Source organism: Strix uralensis, chromosome Z, assembly GCF_047716275.1.
Source record: "Strix uralensis isolate ZFMK-TIS-50842 chromosome Z, bStrUra1, whole genome shotgun sequence".
Lineage (NCBI taxonomy): Eukaryota > Metazoa > Chordata > Aves > Strigiformes > Strigidae > Strix > Strix uralensis.
The window spans coordinates 46,041,292-46,058,079 of record NC_134012.1 but is presented as its reverse complement, the minus strand read 5'-3'; the positions used below and the strand labels follow the sequence as shown (position 1 = coordinate 46,058,079).

Sequence of the window (16,788 nt, the reverse complement as noted above, 5' to 3'; positions counted from 1 at the left end):
AATTAGGGCTCCTGAATGATTACAGATACTACATAAATTATTAAAACAAAGTTCAGGGGAACTTGCAGACTTACTTTTTTGAGGGCAATTTACATACAATACAATTTGTTATTTTACAGGACAATGAGGGACTTTTCATTCCATACTTTCCTCCACAGATCTACAGAGATCAATTATTTCAAGAAGTCTTCCCAAGTACAGCCTTTGTTCAGGTAAAAAAGCAGACAGCGAGATTGAGACCATCATAAACTACCAGTAACAGTACTATTACTTGTCCTAAAACACCAGTCACAACAGTATGAAAACCAGACGCATTCTCCTCAAATAACCAGTTATGGGACATTCTCAGGGGAAAACAAAACAAAACAAAAAACCCCCAGCATTTATACTGCAGTGGAGTAGCTGATTTCACTTTAATACAAAAGGTAGAAAGGTGCTTTAAAGCAGTTTCATGATTAAGTCATAAAATTCATCATGGAAAATGAAGTCCCAGAGCATGCCTGTGTTCCCTTAGTGGAGGGATATGCAGCAGCTGTAGTAATTTATCACATGATTACCAGCTTACTGGTGGGATGTACATTACCCATTTCTGATATAAGCAATTTTTATGCATTATCCAGCAGTGAAGATGTCTTCCCCCAAGCCAACATGTGCTGTGTGCTCTGTCCTTCTCATGGGGAAGGATAAATCTGGCATTTTTAACATCTGTATTTGGATGCTGACCCTGACAATAACTCTGCCCAGGTCTGCTGGTGAAGATGTGGACAGAATGGCATAGTCAGCATACTGGCTCTATTATAAACAGATCCACCAGAAATAAGTTTTGTAGGCAAAAGAAAAAACCTTTGAAGTTTATTGCTAATGCTTTCCTTTGCTCCCGTTAAGCACACTGCGGTTTGCTGGCATTTTTGTCAGGGAATCAAGTAGTTATCTGTATTCCAGCTGCTCATGCAAGTTATCTTAAAGAAGTTGGTCTATCCAAATAAGAAACAAGGACATAGGCAGACTTAAGCATAAAGACAACATCTGTAAGAACTAAGTGCTAACTTTGCACCACAACCTCTACAAGGTCACCCTCTGATTACAGAAATAACTAAACCCAATGAACTATCACAAAAGGAAGTAATTCCTTCTGTACATAGTTTTTATTATTTACATAATACAATATAGCATAGATGTTGGGTAGCAGGATTATGTGCAATACATAAATATGAACTATCTGTACATGTTTGCATATCTAATAACTCAGAAGAACAAAGTTAGAAGCAAAACCATGATGCTTTTAATAGGAAAACTAAGACTGAACACTGAAATAAAAATCAGAAGTTCAGTAGTGCCTTGTATACATACCTAACTATTTACAGATGAGAACAGGTATTACCACAACACTAGTCTAAACTGTACTTGTTTATATAAAAAACACAAGTTTCATACATCACAAAAACCCCTTCCATTATAACACAGAAGTGATATTACCAGACAAGCATCAGTGAAGTATACTGCCTTTTCTAGTTGTTATTGTACAATGCTGTAGATAATGCAGCCCATGCAATACACCCAAGAACACTACAGTCCCACACTCAAGTACAATTAAAAATGATAAAAGCAGCCCTCCAAGAGTGGTTCCAGCTACCACTTAAGTCTACAGCAGCCATGTTGTATATGGTTTTCCATGCAGAACGGTGCAACTGTTACAGTTAAAACTAGAAAAAATTAACTCCTAATATTCTTTTGAACTCAGAACACACAGAACGTAAGTATTATATGAATAATAAACTGCTCTAATACTTTAGCAACTTGCTCAGACACATGTTGCTTGACAGAGCTGCTGTGGTATGCTTAAAAACATATGTAACTTTTTTTCTGTAAACCGATCTTACAATATTGTGCTACACAATATTTTTAGCTATGCAAGGAAAAGCAGACAACTGTTGCAGGCCAGTTCATAAGTTCCTAGCAGGACAGTTCCTTTGGCAACCTATTTTCATCACTCTAAAGTTCATGTCATCTTTTCCAAGAGTTTTCTTCTCACACGTATCTGATTTTTTCCATTTTTCTCACTGCAATTGGTAAGTGACTTTCTTAAATATGGCTCTAACATGCACCTTACTAGGATGTTGGACTCCTTTACATAGCTTACATTCTGCTGGAAAACAATGGAGCATGGAAACTAAAATTAGAATGAGATTTTAAATTACAGAAGTAGACTGCCAACCTTTTTGATGTACCCTTCTCCAAAACAGGCACATAACATTAGCCAAAGATTATATACCTCAAACACATCTCAAAAGGCAGATCTGCTGCAAACATGCAGATAGCATTTGTCTGTTTGGCACATGTGAACTAGAGAGTTTGTCCTCTGTGCTGTGTATTCCTGTGCAGGTTTCTGATCATCCAATTATATTCTGGGGAGCGCATATATATTTTCAAGGGCTGTATCTATCCAATTCTGCCTGTAACAAACATCCAAACAATCTGAAATATCATTAAGACAGACAAGACTGAAAGTAAAGCTTTGGAGAACAAAGGAAAATGGCCATGCACCTGCTCTTTTGTGTTTTCCTAGGATATATTTAAACAAACAGTCAGTCAGTCTTTTTGCAAGCAGGTTAGTTTATATTCTCTGGATTTTTTCAGCCACAACAACTGGATTTTCTTTCCTGATTTTTGCTGCAGCTTCTGCTTTGTAATCATACGGGCAGTTATGCTTGTCAGAATAACGGTGAAGTCCACAAAATAAGTTTCCACATCGGCAGTCAAATCCTGTTCACAGAAAAAGAACCAACATCATTAGGAAGCTTCATGTCTAATTAAAGTTGTGAATTAAGGGCTTAGTCACTACAAAGGGGATATGTTTGTCTACTCTGACATGCAGGGTAAGAAAAGTGTACTAAGTTGCTTGGATTCTGAAGAAGCAAATAAGTTTAATGGTACAGATATTTCATCAAGATTAATTTAGCAAGAGGCAACTATTCATACAGATCTGTTCAAAATGACAGAGTGTTCTCATACCTGTAAGGCCAACTTTCTTTCTGCACATGAAACATCTGTTCTTCTTTGGTTTGGGCAGTTCAGGAGCTCTCTCTTCACTCTGTGATGTGCTAGGCTGAGAAACCGATGGGCTTGGTTGAGTAACAACTGTTAAAGCAAGCAAAGGAAATAAAGGTTAAGTTTCCTTTTCTTGACTTCACTAGCTATATAGTTGCATGCACGTATTTCTTAAGGATTGATTCCCCCTACTAAGACCCCAGTGTTTGCTGTCTAAAGTACTACATAGACTCATCTACAAAAGTATAAAATCTGGAATAAGGATTTTTAGGTACTCTGTCTTCCCTTTTGTCTCTACACAAGACAATCAGATTTTCCCCACAGTTCCACCAGCTAGAAAATAAGGCAGTTTTTACACCTATACAGGTGTATACAGATATTAAGGGCTTGGAAAGCACTCCAGAAGTTCCATGGACCCATTCAGTATTTCAAAAATCATATGATCAAGTAACATTTAATCTAAACCAGTAACAATACTGTCACAGCTAAAGTTGCTGAACAGAGGGAATACCTGTAGAGAATATAATAGGAACATATTTTAGAAACAAATGAAATTCAGTAATGTGCTACTATCATAGTACTGGATTACTCTGCCACTACATTTGTGAAGTCAGATGCCTAAAACAGTTCAGAGAGACAGCAAGCTAGCAAGCCACTGATTCTGTGACAGATCCAGAACATAGCTACAACACACAGTTCAAAAGAGCCCTCATGTTTTTGACACTTCCAGCTTTAGTGTTCAAACAGGTATAGTCAAAATGAGTCATTTTTCAATTGCCTCTGTCATGAACACTTTCAGACAAACCTGAGTCACCTTTTACTTAAGTTCTATGAAGGATAAAAAATTGTCCTTTTGTGAACTTCTGTGAATCTGTTAATTTTGTTTAAAAAAATTTTTTTGTTTTCAACCAAACCTTTTTTTAACATCCTCTTTATATCCAAACGGGAATGGAGAAGAGCGGAGAGGTGTGTTTGTACACAACTAACGCCTGCTCCTGGTACAGTTTTCCTGAACACTCCCACCTGTATGATGACATTTATTGTTCTAAAATAGAACAAACTAAAAAATGCATTCCAGAATAAATGGAGTATATAAGCTTTAATGACCTATTTGTAATCAACTTCATGCCCACAAATAGGATTTGTTAGCTGGGATTCTTTTGGATCAGTAAGTGTTGTATCACATGAAAAGTGGATTTTTTTCCAGACATGAAGAAACAGTTATGTTGACTGTTCTTCTATCTTTACTCTTCATACTTGTTTAAAATGGTGTTTGCATTACCATGTTCATAGGTATTCTAAAAACCAGCTCATGATTACCACTAACACATAGAAAGTCTCACAATTCACCATACGACAAGAGAGTCCTGAGTCAAGACTTTAAAATCTAAAACAAGATTTAAAAGTGACAAGCTGTCAGAGGTAACAAGGAGCCTTCAGTGCTCATCACCAAAAAATTTCATGCAGTAAAACAATGGTTGTCAATATTTTTGCATACATTACAGCAACAGTCCTAATGAAGAACTAAGGCCATTTACTACCTTTATTTTGTCACCTTGCACGCATCTTTTTCTAAAAAAGTTCAGTGTCAGTTCTATTTTGCCAAGTCTGAGGGATAGAGAAAACTATTACAGCACTAGCACTACAATCACCACTGCTATTAGTGGTACTTGAAGTAATTTCTGCTGCTGCTTTTGGTTTTTTTGATAAAATAATTTGTCTGGATGACTAATGTTTTCTAGATGAACAGATATGATCCTCTGAACTTGTCTTTAAATCCCAAGGAAGCAGTGTTCAGTATCAGTTAATCTATTTGAGAGCCTGTGACCAAAAAAACAGGTTAAAAAAAGCAGTATCACCCATTGGATACTATGCACCTTTGCTAACAGCCATCAGCTACGGCTTTAAGAAAGACCAAACACCTCCCAAAAAGTACGGTCAAACTCCTTTTAGATTTGTTATATTTCTAATCTGCTTAAAAATTAAATGTTAATCATAAGCCACGGCAGATGAAAAAGAGGAACCAGAAATGCTTACACACTTTGCAATTTGGTGTATAGCTAGCCAGGGGGATGCTTCATCTGCATCAGAACCAACTTATAAATACAAGCATGCATGCCGTTTCAATCAGATGCAAAAGAAAATGCAGAAGGGGCAAATCAACAGTGACCTAAATAACTGAAGTCACAACATGCACTAAGAGAAAATGAAAACAAGAAGAGGAACAACCTTTACCATGCCTAACATGCCAACAAGGAAGCAAAGTAGAAACAGCAACTTCCCAGGAATCACCAAGACAAAGATATAGCCTAGTAGATCACTACACAAAACAGATACTGAGAACAAATCCATCTAAGGGAAAATGTTACTAACCACAAGTATATTCCTACTTTGCATGAAGAAACTGTGACAACTGGCAGCCCAGAAACTGGAAAAGTGATGAAAGTGATCCTAAGAAACTGTAGCAGCACATTTCCTGAAAGGGCTGCTGAACAGGATCCTTCCCCCTGCAACTAAATCATGTTCCAAGAAGGAAGAGCAGTACCCAACATGCAGCAATGGGCAAGACAAGATAAAGGACTCTCCTATTCTTTTATGCCAGCAGAGTTAAGTCTGATGATGAGTATTTACCACGTTCAACCTTCTTAAATGTGCTTGTGAGTAATGACTAGGACAGAGGCAAAGCTGCCTACATTGCCCCCTCCTTAAAGCTCAGAACAAAAATCCTTTTTCATCAACCTGTGGCTAAGATGAAAAATACTGTAAACTGTAGTTGTTCTGCCATGATAACAGGAGCCAATATAAATGCATCAGATACTATCCTAACAACTCCTTGTCACAAAAGGTTTCCTTTAGCACAGAAGCCAAATCCAACAGGGTGAGAACAACTCCAGTCCTCAATATACTGAATTAATTTTATACCAGAAATCAGAGTGTTAATCATCAGGTAAAGTGCTCTAAATGATTGCTGTCTGATGACCACAGAGTGAATAACTGAAAAAATGCTGAAAGTTGGAAAATAGTGGTTACTGGCACCAGCAGACCTGCTTTCTCAGTAACAGCTCAGATTCAGTTCAGATGAAGCAGACCCCCCATCGCTAAAACAGGTTTTCACTTTAACAGTGTTCCTGTTGGCATGTACCCTTCTCCATTACCTTGGTCTTTTCCCTTCCCAACCTTTAGCTCAAGAGGTTACCTTTTATTTTACTTGATCAGTTTACTTTACTTGAATTTTACCAGACCAGTTCTCCTATTACAAGGCCAAAAAACTTAGGAGCAACAGATTTTCAGAACTGGGCAGGCCTTTATTAACTATTATTTTGGTCTGAAATTATTACCTGTGGATACTGTAAGATGTATTACCATCACGCACAAGGAAGACTATCACCCGTCTGCTAGGATAATAAAGACTAACATATTCCTAGTATTGGAGGGGTGCCTGAAAAAAACCCGTACAAACACAGGCATCGCATCATGAATTTTGGAAAATTTCCTTCACATGTAGTCTAAAGATGCATGTGGGAACAGCAAGTCTACGGATGAGAAAAGTTAGCCACATGCCACAAAACGACAGCTACTCAACCTATATGCAGAAAGGTCCTACAAACTGGAGAACAAAGCTCTTCTCAGATCCCGAAGTATTAAGCCACAGTGACTATGTGGGACTGCCACTCAAAATTAAAAACCACTCCAAAACCAGGATTTTCAAAGCTGACAATAGTTTTCCTCATCTAAACCAGTATGGCTGCTGCAAAAGAGCATGCCTACTGTAGGTATTTTCCCACTGAGATTTCAAACTGGAAATAAATTAATACAATGCTTCAGTTGAACAAAACCTGATGAAAATAAAACAGTATTTCTTTTTAAACCTCCCCATATCAAAAGCGATCAGAAAGGTCTAGCAAAGTAACACCAAAGTTTTCAGAAGCTTCTCTGACTAAAAATTTAACCAAAATAAGATCTCAACAGCTTCAATATATGACTTTGAGGGCACTACTAAGTGGTAAGCATACCAGTAGAGTCTTAAAAGCACAAAAAAAATAATTGATTTTGACTCGACCCCAACATCCAACAGGGAAGAACTGAAAAAAATTAAAACAAGAGAGAAAAAAGGTAAAGTCAAAAGGAATCAGAAAGACCTTAGACTGCACTTCCACTGTACCAGAGCAGAAAGCTATACCAGAGATTTTGCAATCCTTATATTGTATATTAACAAAATGGACGTGTATATAAAATTTTAGTCTGAAAAGATGGACAGTATTTATTATGCTTTATCAAGATTTCTGAGAGTAAATACTTTATTCTTCAGGAACTACAATCGCTATGCCAACCCAGGTGCCCATGATGAAAGGCTGCAGAATAAACTTCCATAATTTTTAATTTCATGCCAAAGAAAGGGAATAGAAATGTTCTGCATTATGCAACTCATGTTCCACACGCCCAGCTCTAAGAGGTGTATTGAGTATCTTTACTGCTACATTAATACAATGTAAAGATACCCCAGTTTCAGTATCACACTGAAATATGGTTTAATTTGGTCACCATGAAGACTTGATGGCTGTGGCGATGTTAAAATAATAATAGCATCCTATCACCAACAAGCACAGGACCAACAGCTGGGTCCCCAGTCTTATTTTCAAAGGTGGACAGTGTCAGGGCTTAGAAGAGATTACTGGTTTCATTTCAGAATTGTTTCAATCAGGAGCATCCACTGAAGCTACAGCAAACATGGGAAACATGAAGACAACCTAATTCTTTTCCACACAAGCACAGTTGTTATAGTAGACAATTTTACCAACAGCCACCAAGGAACTGTCTACAGGTAGCAACACCGTTAAAATACTATAGCCATGTCTGAAAACAAATCAGAATGAACAAGGCACTCATTACAAGAAGATCTAAGGAATACCATGCAGTTACCATTTTGAGCCTACTGTATTTCATAAGCTCTATGTCTACTCTGTATCTTACAGTATTACCTGCAACACACTGTACACATCACAGATAGAACACACTGGTTCTACCTACAATACAAATGAGGGTAACCCCTAACAGGGTCTCAACCTGAATGCAGGACAGGTGTAAAAATAACTCTAATCATATTGGCTTGGTAGAAAGCCAAGAGACAAGTGAGCCAACCACCATTGCCTGCGATCTTCTGAAGCTGATTAATTCAGGAACAGAAAGTGTAAGCTACAACATGGATGGAATTATACAGTAAGTTAATAGTATTTGGGTATTTTTTGAATATGCAGTTTACACAGGATGATAGTCAGCTCAACTTCTGGTTCACTTTCTTTATAAGCAGGGCTACTCTGCAGCTGTGGCTCCACAAAATGATAGTTAATCACATTACTCCCTAGAACAGGGCTACTACTAGGTTTAAAAAAACCCAGAAAACAAAAAAATAACCCCAAGCTTCTGATACGCATGCTGATACTAATTACATCTGGAAACATCCACAGACCTGACCGGAAGCTCATCATTCAGTAAGTTGATGACATAAAAAAAGTACAAGAAAATGCTAAAAATATGCTGTAACTTGAAACAATATGATTGTTTAAACATACTTGCTTTCAAACCAGTTTATTTTTCACGGTTACTATAACTCAATTTGCTTTCTTCTACAGATCTTTTATTTCCATTTAAATACCTGCTTAAAAAACCCCAAACTACCACATGTCTTAAGGAAGGGCTCCACTATGCCTCACCAATGTGGTAGATATATTGCTCTGATAGCTTAACACAAGGAGAGGAAAGAAGTCTGCTAGGGTTTGAATTTAATTCCTGCAACTCAGCATGGCAAAAAAAGCAACTATAAATCATATTTCTAGAATGCTTTGGGTGTAATTTGACTTCAGACAAGACTGTATTAGAATTCAAGCCATAAGAAGCGTAAAAGTTTACCAAAATTCTATAGAAAGTATTTTGTAAATAGTGCTCACTTACCAATTTCAGTTTGGACATAAAGGCCTTCAGATTTCTCTGATTTATGAGCAGTTCAGACACAACTGCACTGAACACATGCCACTGTTCAATTACAGTTGAACTAAGAAATGGTAAGTTTTAAGAAAACACAGCACATTAGACATGTGAACTACAACCAACTAGGTCAGTTACATCCAACATGCCTTTCTTCCTTCAAATCTTAAAATGCAATTAATTGTCTTGGCACTGGATTTGTTCTGAATGAGAATACAGGTTGCAACCTCAAACTGTGTGAAGGGAAAAAACCTAACAAAAAAAAAAATCAAGAAAAATAAGTCTATTAAGTTTCATTGTTCTCAATTTCACCATCTTCGCAAGCCAATTGCTTCAATTCCAACAGCAAGCAACTATAATTTTATGCTACAGACTGTTAAAAAAATAGATCAGTTGACCAGATGTAATTCTATTTTTAATTTTCTGGCTTGTAAGGGAAATATCCTAAGTTTCGCTTGCCCATGACAATCTGGCAGAAGGGACTCTTACATCATACTGTCGACATTAAAAGAAGAGCAAGCTACTTTGCTTGAAGGTTACATTGTTTGTTCATGATCTGTTACTCTCTGATAGATCGTTATGAAATTCAGTTACTAGGGTCAGACTGTGCTTACAACTAGACTGTGTTTTCATTAGCAACTCCCTGACTGTGGGATTAATTTAAGAGAATTACACCTCACAGAAAGTATTAGCTTTGTTATGAGGTGATGTGAATTATTTACCATTGTTTGAGTTCCTCCTTGAGAGGAGAGACCAACAGACATTGGATGCTGCTGGAAAAAGCTGGAGAAGAAAAATGCAACTAGTCCAGACACAACAGTGATTTTTATAAAGAGCTTAGGCCAGCTTCTCTTGCCTGCAAGACAGAGATCAATGTGCCACTGAATACAGCCAACACTGTATTTTAGATGTCCAACAAACGCTAAGAATAGTATGTAAGGACACTATCCTATGCTGTCTACAACCTGTGCCAAACCATAACACTTAAAAAAGGAACTTGGGCATTATAGCAGCTAAGGCTGTCTCGCGAACTTACAGGTATGTACTCAGGAAGGCAGTTTTGATCCACAAGTTTTTTCCAGACACAAATAAGTTCTCTGGTAGTTTTCCTAGCAATCTCTACACAAACTTGTGACAGCTTTTACTAGTTTGAACCTGTGAGATTATTTACAATACGTAAGTATCTTGAGAGGCTTTTGGATTTTCTTCCCCTATTCCAATCAGTACAGTGCTGTGTGACACTATTATAGAGTTGACCCACAGTACAAGAAAAACAGGTAGTATGTCAACAATAACTGAAGACTGTCCTTTCACCTGGCAAAATGACAAACTCTACTGGCAGTTCTAGTAAGGGTAAAGTCACCTATTACTTCACTGCTGCTACCATTTTATGTATTCCTCTTTCCTGCTTGCCACATTTCAGGTAGGAAATCATAACAAAGCAAGATGAGTTTATAATATTGTAGTGAAGTCTGAATTACTTCTCAGTTACATATAGAAAGCCTCTTCAGATGACAAGAAGTTAATACTTGCAAAAATCTGTCCGTACTTAGTGAAAAACCCAATATATTGTATAATTGTACTTAAGTTCATGTCACAGGATCCTGACTTAGCATGATTTACTGCAAATGGTAAAGTACTCTGAACAAATACTGAGGAATTAAATATCAGGCATGAGAGCAGTCTTTGCTGGCAAAGATGTATCTAGATCAAAACCACTCTTACAGAGTGCTGAGCATCATCTGTTGCAATTTTCACCTCACTGACTTAAAAACTAAGCAAATTAAATTTTATCTTCAGCTTGAGTCAGATTTCCTACTAAACATCAGCTTTTAGCGTTTTAAGACTTTCAGAACTGTTAATTTTAAAAAGCATGGATACGTATAGCTATGGAACAAGTGTGTTAAGATACACATTTGAACAAATTCAATCACTCACTAGTTGTAGGTAAGAAAGCTGCCCCCTCCCTGCCCTCCCTCCAAGAAATAGTTTACACTTTAACTACTAGAGCTACAACCTTGCCGTACAAGAGTAAAACTTAAATTGACAATTCACACCCAGCAATTAAGGCTGCAAGTATCCTATATCTGCAAAGCAATGCTTTCGTTAAACAGCTTTTCCTAGTATTTTTAAACCCCATTATTCCCTTCACCCCAGTCTCACTCTTGTGTAGAATGGAGTTTATTAAGAACTCCATTCTTCAAATGCAACAAGCCATTTTGACTGCCATGAGTCAGCAGGAATTATACTGCTAGATAATACACAGAAATCCCAACTTTTTTACCTCGAAACTGAGCACTTCACCCAAATGGAATTTGAGAGTGCTTTACTTTTAAAAAAGTTTGGGAGCCAAAACCACCCTCATGGCTGTCAGTTTTTTAACTGTCTTTATTGTGGCACTAGTCCATTTTCTTGATTCTGGTAAAAGAGTACTCAGAAAGCATCCTTAACAATGACCTTAACAGTTCCTCAAGACCATCACACCACAACAGGAGACACCTACTTAGAAAGTAAACAAACCACCAGCTTCTGTTAAGTCCCCAGCTGTACCCAGTGTTAACTCTGCAAACATACCTGGCTCAGTCTCTGTTTTCAGTGTTACTTTTTCCTCTCTTGAAATGCTCATTTCTGTCATTTGTTGCGTTACAGGCAAAGCGGCAACAGGCACATTTCTGTTTAAGTACAGTGAAACATGTTGTTTACATTAGTTTTACATTCATAATAAAAGTTTAAACTGTCCAGACCCATTAATAAACTACCTGTTCAATTACTAACTATCCTCAAAACACATTTTTTACTCTATTTTAGTTTCCTTAGAAGAAAACAGGCAAAGCTGAGGCTTATTCTCCAGATAAATCAAATACATCAGTCAAACACCAAATATTTTAATCAGTTCTCATTTACACAGACTCATAAAGCACTGTAAGGTAGACTGTCCCTTTTTCCTCTGCAGAAACTCACTGCAATAGGGCAGGACTATTGCAGGCCTTCCACTTGCTGCACACTCACAGCTCATTCAAACCTCAAAGTAATACCTTCATCTTACCTTGATTTTTCAGATGTGCTGCCAGCAGCACCTTCACAGTTGTTTAAGCTAGTGTCTGCTCTCTGTACAGATGCAGAGTCTGAGGTAGGACTGTTTGAACCACTGGCTGTTCCTATGTAACAAGAATTTGACAAGTTAGTTATGAAAAAGTTGTAGAATATGTTAGTCAAATAGTCTCGTATACAGCTATGAACCGTCTGCATACAATCTTCACTGCTACTGCATACTACTTCTTACTTAAAAGACAGGCTAAATATATTGTTAACAACCAAAATACAGAAATTGTATAAGAATATGCTAAAAGAGAGGGAAAGCAAGTTATGGCTGAATGCCAAATGGACCAGAACACATTACACAGAATTTTTATCTTTCATCTTTACCGTGATTTAAAGTAATATTCTCTTTGATATTCATTGTTTTAATACACAGCTTTCAGAAGTTCTCCTGAAAAAATGTTCTGGGATTCCTCGTCACCTTCTATGTTGTATTTTAAAAGTATTAAAAAAACCAAAGCCCCACACCCTTACCCATCGGGCTGATTCTATCGCTATTCTGCTGTCGCTGAAGATGCTCTTTGTAGCAAACTGAACACATCCCATTTGTCCTAGGATTTCCATAAAATCCACATCCTGTACTACACAGCATGGGCCCTGGGGTCTGGTTTGTCTCCTGAGTCATCTCGATGCTGTAAATAAAACCAAGAACTGCATTAGGAGCTGGCATGTCACCAAAATCAATTACGGGGTTATAGAATTAAAGTATGTCTGCTCACCCTACACCCCTCACCCCCACCCTGAAAGTGGTATCAGCATTCTTAAAGAGGGTTATATGGATGTTAATATACCATTCAGTACCGCAACTGTATTGCTAAGTAATGTCGTTATGAACCTTTAAGAGAAGAAATAGTGTCATCATAGTAATACTGAGAAATAATGTACTTGTTGGGCACAAAGCTGCACATGCAGGTTATGACCAAATTCAATTTGACAGCTAAAAAAGCCCTTTATTATCAACCTCTGAGCACTAAAAGGGATATGGAGAATAAGCAAGACCAAGTTCATGTCTACTAAACAGTTTTGGCAAATAACATAGCTTATTTTTTCCCCCCAACTCCAGTAGAAGATCCCCACTTCTTCAGTAATGTTGATCTCACATCATTTTGATGGTAATTCCAGTATTAACAGTTCCTACTCTCACATTTGTCAAAAAGAACAATAAAAATCCCTGAAGTATTGGCAGCAGCCATTTAAAGACTGTATTCCTATCTTTAGAAGGAGTTTCCAAAACAACACTGTGAACACTCCTTGTGTATGAAACCTAATACTAAGTACTGGCAACAACATGTGTACAATGGGCCCTTCAACCAAGAATCGAAAAAGCATTTCTGAAATAAGTTTAAACTAAGCCTTATTCTTCCAAGAGAAATAAAATTTACAACTTTAAACTGTTGAATATGTTCTATTACACAGCCTACGCATTTAAAAAAAAAAAAACAACAAGGCAGCCAGTTAGATCCTTTGTCTTAATAAAGTTATAGCAAGGCTTCTGAGCCTCCCAAAGGCAGACAATGCTAACTCTCTGCCATGAACTGCTGAAGTTAGGCATAAAAATACTTCACCTTCACTGCTGGTTAACCTCTGTAAAGCAAGGTTAGTAGAAAAACTGAACAGCAACGAAATCCTTGATTCCCAAGGGCAATAAAATCAGAACACAGTAATCAAGCAATCTGCTACAAATTGAGGACACATAAGAATATTGCACTTGTCCTCCCAAAATTTAAATTTAGCAGAAGCACTATACATGGCACCTGGAGACATTTTAGTGTAATTTCTAGATTGCTGTCTTCCTATTCAGGAACAGTCACAGTAAGAGTACACTTGACTGCTAATGCTTGTGAGAAATTGAAAACACCTAAAGTAAATTGATTACTGTGTATAGAGAAATGCTTCTACATAAGAAAGAAGTATTATTCTTATTTTCTTAATCATGAAATCTCACACCACAAGTAGAAAAACTTATGTTAGATTAGTATGACAACTGCAACTAACAGCTGCCTTTGTCTAGTTAGTTTCTGAGATCAAAGTAAACCAAGAGCAGGAGAAAGTAAACAAGAAAAATTAATCTGCTTGCCTGCTGGTGGTCATGGGACCTCATTTCCCACGTAGTAATAACTGTATTATTTATGCCTTTATAATACCTTCCAGGCATAAATAGTTTCCTTTCAGGACTACAAAATAGCTTCACACTTAGAATGATGCAGTTTTACAGCCATTACACACCAGTCAAGGGAGTCAGAAGAAACCACGACCCACCTAGAAAAATCTAAGAAAATCTCATCGTCTATATTGTAGACCTATGTCTATATAATACAAAGAAAGCCTGTACTTCTGCTCTTTTATTAAGCAGGTAAGCTCAAACTGCTATCAAACACACCACCAACCTCGGCTGACTTGCTCCACTTCCAAACTAGATGCTTGCGAACATGTTTCACCACTTACTAAATCTAGCTTTAGGTGCTAATGCTGCTATTAACCTACTACAAACCAGAGTCTCCGCAGCTCCTTTGTCAGCACATCCTTCCACTACTTGGAATGCACGCCCCTCACTGGAAGGTCAAGTCGCTGTAACCCAACGCTTAAGAAGTCGCGTTTCTCCGGACTCTGGGAGGTGCCCCGGCTGTTGTCCCCTGTGTTTCCCCTAAGCCGCCCGCAGGAAGTCGGCGTCCCTGCCCACCGCCAGCAGGCGGTCAGCCGCTGTGCGCTCACCCCGGCTGACCCCGCTCCCGCCGCTTTCCCCCTCGGCTGGCGCACCGGCCGGCAGCTCCGCTCCGCTCCGCCCAGCCCAGCCCAGCCCCCCGCCCTCCTTTACCAGCCGGGTCCTGCTCCCCCGGCGGGGCGGCGGCCCGGCCCGGGTCACATGGGCAGCGCCGGCGCTTCCGCCTGTCAGACGGCTGCGACGCGACGGGCGCTCCGCCGGCCCCGCTGCCCCCGAGTCCCGTCTGCACCCCCGGCGGGCTGCTGACTCCTGCGCCGCCCGCCCGCGAAATCCGGTTGCCCTTTCCGTCCAGCGCGGAGTGCGGATGCTGAAATTCAACCCAGAAAATGCAGCATCACCAGCCCGTCATCCCCAACAGCCATTTTCGCTGCCAGCTCGTACGGAGGACGGCTAGGTGCGATCAAGGCCTAGCGGGCGGCCACCGTTTCACAAATGCACCACAACCTTGAGGGTGGGTGGTTAAACCCAACTATGCCTATTTGGAGGGAGGAGAAAAAAAAAAACATAGAATAAAAAGAGGTCTCGTTCTACCACCAACAGGAGCAGGTCTTATCCTCAGGGATGCTCCTGCTTAGCCCTGGGACCTCCGGACACAAAACGGGAGCCCTTTTATTCAGCGTGTGAACTCCAACGGCCAATTCACACTGCTCGCCCTCACCGTTACCAGTGAAACCCAGAGGGGAGCGTAAAATCCCATCAGTGACCCCGGCCTCGCACCGAAGCCGCCCTTCCATCCCCGAGGCGACGGCTGGGCCACTCCGTCAGCACGGGCACAGTCCGGGTCCCTACTGCTACATCCCACATTCTAGCGTAAATACGGAAATAAAGACCCCAACGTGCACTAATATCAACCATAAAACCCGAGAACTGCGTGAACGATGGGCTTGCTGACCTAAATACTTACCTCAACATCCTCCCCTCGAAGAGGGGCCACAGTTAACCAAGAGACACACAAGACAAAAGAGGAGTTCACCGAGGCAGCTCAGAGCTCTCGCCCCTACACGGCCGCGCTGCGCTCGGGGGAAGCGGGGCGAAGGCGGACCGACACCAGGCGCTTCCCGAAGAGGGTGAAGCCCGGCTGGGTGAGTCAGACAAAGGGGGAGCCGCTGCCAAGCGCCCGCAGCGCGGTACGGCTTAATTGCACCCCCCCGCCGAGGACACCGGAACACAAAAGCCGCGGAGGCTGCCGGGCTGAGGAGCAGCGACGGCGGGCGGGGGTGCCCCAGCCGGGACTGCAGGGCCGGTCCGCCCCTCGCAAAACCCCTGAGTCACGCCCGGCCCGGCCGCCGCCAGGCCCCGCGCCGCTGCCGGCCCCCAACGGCCCCGCCGCCGCCGGACAGGGCAACCTTACTGTCTCGCCGTCGGCGCTGCCCCGCACCGGCCCGGGCCGCGGCCTCCCCCCGGGCCGGGGGGGAGGAGGCCGCCGAGAGAGGCGGAAGGGCCGGCCGCGGGGACCCCCGGGCACCCTCTCGCCGCCGTGAGGGCCCGGAGAGCCGAGCCCGAGCCAAGCCCAGCCCGCCAACCCTCAGCTACCTGTTCCCGGCGGGGGCAAGAAACCCCGCGGCGGGTGTCAGCGGAGGCGCCGCGGGTGTCTCCGGGCGGCTGCAGGGAGCGCGCAGGGCGGGGGTGCAGAGCTGGCAGTGCCGCCGCCGCTTCCCTCCTTTGTTCCAGCAGCAGCGGCGGCGGCGGCCGCGTCGACAGCGACGGCCGGGCAGACAACGGTGGCGGCGTGAGGCAAGACGCACCGTGCGCGGGGGGCGGGCGGCGGGAAGGCGCAGCGGGGAGGGGGAAGAAGAAGACGAGGAGGAGGAGGAGGGAGCCGTGCCCGCCCGCCGGCTCCGCCTCCTCCCCGCCGCCGCAGGCCGTCGGGGCATGCGCGCTGCCTTCCAGGGACGGTGAGGCGCGGCGGGGAGCGGGGAGAAGGCTTGCAGCCGCCT

The 16,788-nt window shown here is 41.4% G+C and overlaps 1 protein-coding gene across 4 annotated transcripts; it reads right to left on the bottom strand.

Annotated features, from left to right (window-relative positions):
* Positions 1 to 1,126: 1,126 nt before the first annotated feature.
* On the bottom strand, positions 1,127 to 16,766 carry ZFAND5 (zinc finger AN1-type containing 5). Of its 4 annotated transcripts, none has more exons than XM_074855466.1 (6): positions 16,385 to 16,766; positions 12,598 to 12,761; positions 12,077 to 12,188; positions 11,605 to 11,702; positions 3,013 to 3,138; positions 1,127 to 2,763 (listed from the first exon to the last, which is right to left on the bottom strand). In XM_074855466.1, exons 1-6 carry the CDS (start codon positions 16,723 to 16,725, stop codon positions 2,615 to 2,617), a joined length of 990 nt encoding a protein of 329 aa, XP_074711567.1. In that variant the 5' UTR covers positions 16,726 to 16,766; the 3' UTR covers positions 1,127 to 2,614. The 4 variants fall into 4 exon arrangements, with proteins under 4 accessions (XP_074711567.1, XP_074711568.1, XP_074711569.1 ...); XM_074855467.1 differs by having other exon boundaries at positions 12,604 to 12,761; positions 16,385 to 16,756; XM_074855468.1 differs by lacking the exon at positions 16,385 to 16,766 and adding an exon at positions 15,756 to 16,138.
* Positions 16,767 to 16,788: the final 22 nt, after the last annotated feature.